Genomic DNA, 10,849 nt, shown 5'->3' with positions numbered 1-10,849 from the left:
CATCACGCCAACCTACGGTCAATCCTTGGCATTTCGCGCGGCCGCCAGTGGGAGCAGCACATTACATCGGAGCAACTACGCACACAGTGGGGTGACCCTACTCCACTGTCGTGCATGGTACAGCGAAGACGCTTGGAGTGGCTTGGGCACCTAGCTCGGCTTGATAACAATCGGTTACCCAAGCAGTTGCTCTTCGCTCATCTTCCACGAACCCGCCCGTTTTGCGGCCCCCGACATCGCTGGAAGGACGTTGTCCAGGCTGATCTGACTGTGGCCGGTGTGCACAATTGGTTCCAATCAGCCAACGATCGCGGAGAGTGGCGTGACATAGTGTCGGCAGCAGCGGGGGTGAAGGAGCCTGCCCCGAAGACGATTGTGTGCCACGCTTGCGGCCGCCTGTTTCGTCGGCGCGCCGACATGGCCCGGCACAAGTGCACAGCAGTCCGACAGCTCCCCGTATCACAGCAGCCTGGGTCGGTGCAGTGTCCTGCCTGCAGTAGATGGCTCCGGAGCAGGGGTGGGCTTGCAGTGCATAAGTGCCTAGGGAGTGACAACTGTGACGACCGACCGCCTTTTGATGCTCCTCCTGTTGCCGAGGTCCCGGTGTGTACTGCCTGCCAGCGTACTTTCAAGTCTACTGCTGGCCTCAAGCGCCATCGCTGTGGACCCCGCCCGAAGCGCCCTACAGTGACTGATCGCCAGCACTTTGAACATCATTGCCGAGTCTGTAGTCAACGCCAGTTTCGGAGGCGACAGGACCTGGAGCGCCATTTGAAGCACTGCCTACCTCTCCCCTAACCTCTCTGACAGTACCTCCCTTTGGGGAGCGGCGTGGCCATTTCTGGCAGCTGTCAATAGTAGTAGCAGTAGTGTGTGTGTGTGTGTGTGTGTGTGTGTTTGTGAATGTGTGTGTGTGCATGTGTGTGCATGTGTGTGTATGTGTGTGTACATGTGTGTGCACTGATGCATGTGTGGTGTGCGTGTGTATGTGCATGTGCATGTGTGCATATGGAAGTAGAAGCATCAGTTGTGGGTCTTTCACATTTTTTGTCTTGTGCAGAATCTAAAGTGGTTTATGGTTGAGAGCAGCTGCTTAGATTCAGTCACAAAGTATTGCGAAAGTACCAAACTTCAAAAAAGGCTATAGTTATTCTAATCTTAACCGCGATGTTGCTGCTCTCTTTCAGCTCTGTGCCCAGCGGATTGTTCATGTCTGGACGGTATGGAAACGGTGTTCTGCGGCAATCTTGCCGTGTTCCCTAGAGGATTTCCTTTTGAGACTCGGACAATGTAGGTATTCTAGACGTTATTGTTCAATTAGAGTGAGCAAAACGATATTTTGCTCTCACCGGAGCACTGTACGAAGTCAGTATGAACTTCAGTTTATTGCATGTTATATGTGCTAGTAGTAGTTTTCTTTTTCAAGGTCCGCATCAGACCTAGTCTGACTAAGTTTTTAGCACTCGTAGCAATGCAACCATCGTCAAGGATCAAGGCACGAGGGAAACAGGGATGCAGAAATTTGGATTTTGGTATTTTGACCAATTGGTAGTGTGTCTGATCTACTCACCTCCCGCTTTAGGAGGTGCATCTGTGCCGTGTACTTGGCCTTTTATCAAGCATTCTTTTTATTTACCTTTGCTTTGAATATTCTCTCAGAAAGTGTAGAGAACTGCTGCATAAGGTGTCCTTGAAGTGTAGTCTCCCTGTGTGTTCTTATCCACTCTCTACAGTGGTATTGACTTGTCAGGGAGTACGTTCACCATGCTGCCGGATGATTCGTTCTTCAACCTTACCGTGCTTGAGGATATGTAAGATAATTACAACACTCAATTCTCTCTCTCTCTCTCTCTCTCTCTCTCTCTCTCTCTCTCTCTCTCTCTCTCTCTCTCTCTCTCTCTCTCTCTCTCTCTCTCTTGTGTTGAAGCAATCTGACTCTCGAGCTGGAAATCGACATAAGCACTGTACTCATATAGGTTTTGTTGTTGCTGTGGCAATGCCAGGAACTCTACACGTGATGGTGTCAGTGGCTAGGCTAAACTGACTGCATTAACCAGTGCAATGGCCGAAACAGGAAATTGTAGGAAAACTAGCTCGTATGTTATACGTGCAAGTCATCAGATAAAGACACAAGTCCTGGCCAAACACAAACTGATTTCTGTGTTCCATACTACTCTGTTCATCCATACTACTCTGTTCATCCATGCAACACTGTTCATCCATGCTACACTGGATACTGTAAGACTGCCTATTTCAGTGTGCACTAACAATAGTGTTCTTAGTAAAGTGTAGACTGTGGTGTGCTAGAAGATAGCAAGGAGGTTGTCATCTATATTTGGTATATGCAGTGACGCTCTATGCGAATATCATTGCAGCTTGGGTATGTGATGATACTCTAGCTATCAATGGGCCTCTGAGAAGCCAATGACTGACTGACCGTTTCCTTGTGTCCATGTACTTAGTGCCATCTCTACATCACCAACTCTAACCACGTTCCAGAGCAACTTCTTGTCTAACCTCCCCTTCCTGCTGCGAGTGTAAGTGAATCCACCACAGCACACTTTCGTGAATCTTTCCAATTCAAGACTCGGATAGGCTTGGCATGGACTCGGACAATATTTCGTATCTATTTCCTGATGATATGGAATATGTGTAGGCAAAGAGGTAACATATTGTGTATGGGCTTGGACGTTTTGTGTGCTTTGATGCATTGATTAACACCGAGGTCAGGCCTTGAGCCGAAAACAAACGTTGTATGCTGTGTCTGTGTCTACTTCTCTGCCTCACAGGGAGATTGTGTCGATGCCGAACCTGACTTCAATAGCAGAGGATGTATTTGGCAACAGTGTGACGATAGAAGTCCTGTAAGTGACGTCCTCCTTACCAACAGGTGTTAGGCGAATTTTCTGTTACGCCCTCCGGAAGAGAGTGGATCGTTTCTGATGCAATATTAAATCAATCCAGGAAGTTGTTTGTATGTTAGTGTGGAAAACTGGCTGCTGTGCACTGTATGTTATACATTCTTTTGAAAGCGGTGCACGCAATTGAATGTCAGTACAAGTTCTACCTGATTACATTGGGAATCGGTTATGTCAGTTCACCTTCTAACACCAGCTTGTGCTATTATCCCTTATTTCGTTCTGCAGGCGACTCCGACAAATGGCCAGTCTGACATCCCTACCGTTTGGTATTTTCACCAATCTAACATCCCTGGTGGAGCTGTGAGTGGCCACACACTTTAGAACGGGAAAGCATCACCCCAGAGTGCTGATTTGTATAACTTGTCGTATCGATTGCCTGATATTTTCAGGTTACGCTACGTCAGCACTTGTGGTGGATATTTTCTGGGAGTGTTTCTCTTCCCTTCTTCAATTTATAGAACTGTTGTTATTATTGCTACCAACCTTTTGTGAAGAAGAGGTTGGTGCGACTTCGGCGATAGTAGGGGAAGAGTGTGTTGCTCCCTACATGTTTGGTGATTAATGCAATAAAAAGAGTGAGTTGCGCACTCAGTACAAACACCATTAGCAAAAGAACTATTTGTCATGTATAACTTCTTTAGTGTTTGCTAATGGCAATTGTACTGAGTGCACAACTCACTCTTTTCATTGTGTTAAAATAACATTCTGATCTCCACGGAATTTTTTTATCCTTTTGTGAGCTCAACTTGCTAGTAACATGCTGTGTTGGTTTCAGGGTTCTGGAAGGTATGCCGCTTACATCTCTACCAAGCTTGTTCGGCAGTTTTGACATAACAAATCTGTGAGTATGAGCGTTGGCACTTGCATGTGAAATGGGAAGGCCTTTTGCAAGAGCTTGAGTGCCTTTCCACACAAAAGATTTCCATTTTTACTAAAATGACTAAAACTCATGTATTCCACAACGAGTGTGGAATAGGTAGCAGAATAGGGATGTGGGTTAAAACGAGTACTGGTCGTTGGGGTACTGGTATCATGCCCATAAGTCCAGTGGGAAAGTTCAATAGACATAGACACTCATGAAGTATGGCTCTATGAAAAGGACTTCGGATTACCTACTAAAAAGACGTTGATGTCTGTTGGGGGTCCACAATTGAAACTATAAAATCTGCTCGCACAAATATGTCCTGTGTTCCTGCTGCGGTTTGTGCATTCACTGCTTGTTGTCGTCCTCATCGATCTGTCTCACCGTGTGTCTTTCTATTGCCTGTATGTGCGTAGGGTATTGGATTCATTGAGGCTCACCACTATTCAGGCATTCGGTAGTAACCTTCAAAGTCTTGAAACTCTGTAAGTCACGCACTTCTGTTTACAGTTCTTCATACAAACAAATTTATTCACTATCAATCAATGCTTTCTGCACTAATAGCTCCCTTACCCTAGTGACCATCAACACGACCATCATGGCAATAGTTCTGTGTTTAAACTCAATACCAACTGGCTATCATGAAACTATGCTATGCAATTGTAATTGGGGAAGTCCCACTGAATACGTCAGAAGTCGTCTGATGATTGTATTGTGCAAGAAACCTCTGAGTTGCTACGAACTCTGTAAACCTCCTTTTGTGCCTCTTGTGTGTTATAGTGCTCCATGTTATTGTGTTGGCAGAAGGACGTTTTCCTCCTTGTAAAAATAACCATGTGTGTTGCCTGTTGTGATGACATTCAATTTCACCTCAGTGATGAAAAGAGCAGCAGCTGAGCGCCCTTCCTGAGGCAAATTACCAATTTACTTTTGCAAATGTATACCCATTTACAGAGAATGTCTCTTCGATAATCTAAGATGAATCCCAAAGCTCAGTACTCATCCGTGTGCTTGAAGCAGTAACCTTTATCTGATTGTGTTGCCACGTGCATATGCTTATCTGAATCTGGCCCGGTACAGGACGATATCCAACATGGACACATTCACCAGTATACCATCCGGAGCAATATCAGTGTTGTTCAGCCTCAGGAACATGTAAGGAATGAATACTCACCCATGCCAATCCAAGAACGAATGTCCTCGCTATGGTGTTGTGGATGTTTATCCATGCCAATGTTTCTCTTGGCATCAGGGTTTACAGGCACAATGCTCACATGGCGACAGGTGGTGGATGGTTTCAAAATCAAACTGTGTATTCCTAGTTGTTATGGCTTGAAACTGATGATCTCACAAGTTCAGAAATATTGCCGTTGGGGTATTATGGACCATAGTATAGTAGCGCATGTGGTGGGCAGGCCATCATGTCTCATGTTGCTGAGATACTGTTGTATACCAGCAGTGTCAGGGGACAGGAAAATCTAGTCCCGTCGGAAAGTGCAGATGTTTCACCATGATTTCAAGGCAATTACCTCGACCATGCATGAATTCGTACAAAACGTGGACCCGGATGGGTCCGAACGTCAGGGGTGTCATGTCATGATGCTAGCTTTCCTATGAGGGGGACACCACATTTAGTGTGTATTGTCTACCATCTGTTAGTTGTAAAGCTGGGTGATGGATTTTTTTACGAAATATGTTTGCAGTAATGGGGACGTTTTAAGCAACGCAAAAGTTTGAACTTTTGGTGGCGGTGATATTTTGCGCAAATATCATTCAGAAGAAGGAGGCTTGTGAGGTTAGCAAACTGATATGCCTTTTTCGTAAGAACAAAACAAAAACAGGACCCAAGTCGCTGTGAATTTTATAGTACCGTCCTCAGACACTCAGTCTCAAGGAGGGAGAAGTTAATATTTTACTACTCCCCAGTCTCAAGTGAGTACTGGGGAAAGAGAAAGTTACTTCCGTGAATCACTACAACTTCGTGTCCAAGTTTGGGAAGTTTCGAGCTTTGTTTCTGTACTTGTTCCCGGACACAAATTTTCTTTCGAACTTTCACGTTGCTCAACATCCCTAATGTTGGAAATGATATTTTGATGTTCGTGTGCATTTTTCTGGTAGAACCCTCCACTCTCTAGCACTGCAGACAATTCCTGGTTGTTTCTTTTCTGACACCTCAAATATACGACAGTAAGTCTCCATGCTTGGTTTACAATGGCTTTGTGCATGGCATCCATAACATGGGCAGAGTATGCAACACAGCCGCTGCATCCATGATGCCGAAACTGCTAGCTTACAGATTTGTTTTTAGGAAATGCTGAGGTGTGTCCTACATGAAACCACTTGAGTTGAATAATATTAAATTTTCATGTGTGTCTGTTTGTGATGATTTTGCATCCACTGGATATTTTACTATATGCGATAGATTTGCGAGAGCAGATTACCAAATGAAATAGTGCAATCCGGGAATGGAAAGATTATGCTTTTGTGAAAGAGATGTGTTCTAACCAAGGAGGATGAATGTGCATATTTTGTTCTGCAGCGTCAACTTCACGTCTCTTCGCAACCTGACATTCCTACCGTCTGGTCTCCTGGCTCAGCAAATGTCTTTGGAATCTCTGTAAGAACGAAGCTACATTTATCAATTAGCTAAGAGCTGATGCTTTCTGGTCCTGGACTCAACAGTCCTTGCTTACAAAATCAATTCATCCTACATGTATATTGTTAAAGGCCATGGGGCGGTAATCAGATACGATGAGAAGATGATACAAGTGATTCAGATCTCTTCTTTAACTGGCTGCTAACTCCTAGGAAAACCTCACTATCTTCTTGGTTGATGTTCTGAGTAATATGAGGCTCTTTTGCCTGAGACTCTGAAAAGTCTGATAACATAGCAGGTCTGAGAAAACCCCAAAAGTAAGGAAATCTCTCCGATTTCGCTCAAAATTTGTAATTAGGTTTGCTTTGGGGTCTACAACGACCATGCAAAAGGTTTCTGTGTACTCACAAAGGGCACCCAGCCCGCTTTCGCTGAAGAGAAGAGAAATATTGCTTGCCCTCTTGTAATCTTACAGGCAACATATCTTGCTCTAGAAGTGTTCATTCCTTTGCTCTTGCCTGCAGGAACTTGGACGGTAGTGATGGTCTTCACTCTCTGAGAGCTACAGTTCTCCCACCCAGCACTTTCATAAAGTAAGGCAATGCTCACAGCAGTATTAGCATTACCTGTATTTCTCTTTTAGAAACACATTTCTTCTATTTTTAACCCACCTCCAACCCATACTTTCATTGGAGGTATGCCTGTGAGGACCCTGCCACACAGGTTTTGCATTTCACATCATTGTTGAGGCTTTATGGCAGTAAGAAGTGATTCCGTGATATACTTGCAGTTGCTCAAGACCAAACAGACATACTCATGCAACTAAGGTATGGCTGTCTGATACAAACAGAAGAAAGTGAATTTGTTTACGAGAGGTTCGAGGCATTGCCACGTATTCCGTCTATGGTGTCAGTCCTACAAATGTGCCCCGAACACCTGATATTACATATTTGTCCATTGGCTGCATGAATCAGTATATTTTCTGCGTCTCTGGCTTCTCAATTTCGGGACTAGCCAGCCGATGGTAGTGTGCATTTGGGCACAGAAGCATGTTGCCAAGGAACCAGTCCAGAACCTATATTGTGAGTCCAAGGCATTAATTTGAGCTGTCCTGGCTGGCCCTTCCATATCCTTATCATCTACATTGCTGTTTAGGTAATAGATTTACAGCGTGTTGCGAGACACAACACACACACACACACACACACACACACACACACAAACAAACACACACGCACACATGCACACACGCACATACGCACACATGCACACACACGCACACACACACATGCATACACACGCACACACGCGCGCACACACACGCACACACTCAAAGCATTTTAGTTGTGAGACTGCTAAAAACTCATTGAAGAATGCAATTTCATGTTTGTACTGTGTTTGTCTTTATGGTGCAGCTCTCTGACCCTGCCTAGTCCGCTCTTGGCTGATCGTGGCTGTGCTCTGGCAGAAATCAGACTCCTACAGGTCCAGACGTTCTCTCCTGCCTTGACAACAGAACCTCTTGATTGTAAGTACGAGTGACTTGCAATGTTCTAGTCCATAGCCAGCAATCGCATGTCATCACGTACATTGAAAATCAACATAATTTTGCGAATCGACCTTTTTTTCAGGATCACTTTTCAACGAGGACGAAGCAAAGTCGGCCGAACGAAGCCTAGAGGAAGAAAATCACCCTCTCCACTTCACCATCACGATACTGACATAGATACGAGATGAAACAACTAAAAAATCCACAAGAAAACTGTACGGCCATCATCGCGCTGACTTTGGTCTGACTTTGGTCTGAGAATTTCTATCACGATCAAAAATGTACGAGGAGCACTAAAAAATAAGCCAGAGACGTACCTTTATCGCTCTCTACTCCTTTTTCAAGGCACAAAAGTCGACTCTCCACTTTCAAACCAGGAACCAGACATACCAGTGGTCCTTTTCAGCTGCTCCACGAGCGCAGGAAATGTTCACCAAGGGGCGCAGAGCAGCATCCATTCCAGAAAAAGAGCTAAAATACGAGCGAGACTGCATGCCTGAGTACATGAGTACATGTATGAGTACATGCAGAAAATAGTCAATTTCAGCGTTTCTGCTCCAAACAGCAACTAGCTTCGACTAGAAACAAAGATTACACCAAAGGATCAAACAACAACCATTTTCTGCAGTTTTTTTGCAGATGGCTTCCTTGTGCTCTGCCCAGCACGCCAAAAATCACACCTCGGAGGAGTACAAAAATTACAACTCTCAGATGTCCTCGATTGCTGGCCATGCTTTGATTAGTCCTTGGAGAAAATGAAGAGTTCAGATCCAAAACGCAACATATATCCGTTTCATCACTTTCCGGATATTGACCAAAAGGAATCCAATTTAGGTGGGGTTTATGTCAAAATACAAAAATGGGCACCAGTTTTGAAATAGTTCTTGTGTATTTTTAAAGGCCTGTTGATTACTGTACACCGAGCTCAAAATCTCAATTTCTAAAATTTGGCACTTGTCGTGTCTTGCATCTACACTCTTGACATGTGACCTACTGCTCAGGGTAGAATTTTCTTGAGCATCTTGTTTCAATTTCTGTTTGAACTAACACCATAGTCTATAAGAACAAGGGATTTGAGGTATCTTCCTTGCTAACAAAACACCTTCAGTATCTATTTAATGCGAGCCAGTTTCATAACAGCGCCAGCCATACGCCCCCAGTGCGCATTGCCAAATATGGAAGGTATGAGTAATGCGTCTGAGTACGCTGGGATGAGGAATGCACTGTTCAACACCCCAGACGACCATGACCAGGTGGCTCTGTGCAGTGTTTAACGTACAAATGTACAAATTACGTCATTACGCAATGGGCTTATTGAGAGGAAACTAAGCACACTGCGGCAGTTTGAAAGAGTGGGAAACTGGGCACTATAGTATAGGTCTTTTTGTGCTCGACGAAAATAATGGCATTGCTGTTGAGACTGATGATTGAATCAATGTTCAGAGTTGGCCAGAAACTGTGTATGTGTGTTTCTTCATGTGCAGGTGATCTACGTGCATCCCCGCTGCAGATCACCCATGCTGCCCGCAGCTTCCGGCAGTTCCCAATATCATGCATATCCAGCAACCTGACTGCCTCTGGCTCAACTCCGAGCTGGACTCAATTCATTGCCGGCTCTCCGCCCTCACCCGTTTCTGCCGAAATAACCACAACGCTTGCGGTGGCTGCCACATCGCTGTCAGATACAAACTACAGTTGTCAAATAAGCACAGGGATGGCATCCAATACTATCCGAGTTATTGTCGACCCAGGTGAGCTATGTTTTGAAGTGAACACTGGTATAGAGCTATGATATATTTTTCTGAGATTCCTACTTCATTTATTTTATTTATTTTTCATTAATTTTTTATTTGCCAAGGTTTTCATTGTGTGCCTTTGTGTACTTCATTTAAGTCCGTCATTTCAGCTACCTGTTGTACATCGTCTTGACCGTGAATTACTGGTTTTTGATATTGGGTTGCTCACCCAGCTGCTATAAATGAAATTGCAGAAATCATCCACCCGAATTAATGGTGTTGTTCATCTTTCGCTGAAGATGCTCTTTTGGGCAAACATTTGGAAAGAATTTGACGTTTTTGGAGAGGTGTATATTTTTATTTTGTGTAGCTAAGGACTTGGTGAGGCTGTGTGCGGTGGAAATTTGAATCAATTGTTCATCTAAATATTAAAAATATATATCTGAGCGATACAATTCATAGGAAGGAACTAGGGTCAGAGGTATGTCTCGGTCTCCATTTTTGGATTTGTAAGTGCATTGCTTGATTGGGTGGAGTGGTTGATATATGAGTGCATCAATCATTCCAACATCTTGTTTTTAACTTTCTGATTTGACCATGAAGGTCCACTAGGTTGCTCCGGTGTGTGCCCGACGGGATTCGAAGGGAACGGCGAAATCTGCGCAGGTGAGGATTGATGATGCGTTTGATTTCTTTTTTTTGGCTTCTTCTCTTGCAATCTATCCATCCATCCATCTCTCTCTCTCTCTCTCTCTCTCTCTCTCTCTCTCTCTCTCTCTCTCTCTCTATCCATCTCTCTCTATTTTTCCATTGCTCTCTATCTTTCTCTCTCTCTCTCTCTATTTTCATCTTTCCATTGCTGTCTATCTTTCTATCTCTATCTTTGTCTCCCTCTCTCACTCTGTATAGGACCCACTCCCCACATCCACAGATCATGACAAAAGGTTTCAATAAGTCTAATCTATGCTCGTATCACTTTCATGGATTACGAGGGCACTAAGATGCTATAATATTATATTTCCCTGGAACCGAATAGTCGTCACGCGGCCCCAACTCCTGACTTTAGACCTGTGAATGTTGTGGCGTAAAATAGACTTACCTCACTTGTCCATCACTTTTAGCTTCTAAGTCTTGCAGCCAGCTATGTCCGTTGCTTTTCAGCCACGAAATCCATGCCAGATCAGA

General features: G+C 44.3%; 1 protein-coding gene across 1 annotated transcript in view; it reads left to right on the top strand.

Annotated features, from left to right (window-relative positions):
- LOC135823645 (uncharacterized) overlaps window positions 1–10,849 on the top strand; it is a 119,078-nt gene that overhangs the window by 16,497 nt on the left and 91,732 nt on the right. Inside the window, exons 24-37 of the mRNA XM_065336493.1 lie at window positions 1,188–1,290; window positions 1,734–1,811; window positions 2,463–2,537; window positions 2,790–2,864; window positions 3,147–3,221; window positions 3,697–3,762; window positions 4,200–4,268; window positions 4,864–4,938; window positions 5,902–5,970; window positions 6,323–6,400; window positions 6,904–6,972; window positions 7,795–7,907; window positions 9,413–9,679; window positions 10,268–10,330. Of these exons, the coding sequence (XP_065192565.1) occupies window positions 1,188–1,290; window positions 1,734–1,811; window positions 2,463–2,537; window positions 2,790–2,864; window positions 3,147–3,221; window positions 3,697–3,762; window positions 4,200–4,268; window positions 4,864–4,938; window positions 5,902–5,970; window positions 6,323–6,400; window positions 6,904–6,972; window positions 7,795–7,907; window positions 9,413–9,679; window positions 10,268–10,330 (1,275 nt within the window). The remainder of the gene's footprint in view (window positions 1–1,187; window positions 1,291–1,733; window positions 1,812–2,462; window positions 2,538–2,789; window positions 2,865–3,146; window positions 3,222–3,696; window positions 3,763–4,199; window positions 4,269–4,863; window positions 4,939–5,901; window positions 5,971–6,322; window positions 6,401–6,903; window positions 6,973–7,794; window positions 7,908–9,412; window positions 9,680–10,267; window positions 10,331–10,849) is intronic.

The sequence above is a fragment of the Sycon ciliatum genome, chromosome 8 (assembly GCF_964019385.1).
Source record: "Sycon ciliatum chromosome 8, ocSycCili1.1, whole genome shotgun sequence".
Lineage (NCBI taxonomy): Eukaryota > Metazoa > Porifera > Calcarea > Leucosolenida > Sycettidae > Sycon > Sycon ciliatum.
The sequence above is the reverse complement of the archived record's forward strand: the minus strand, read 5'-3'. Positions and strand labels throughout refer to the sequence as shown.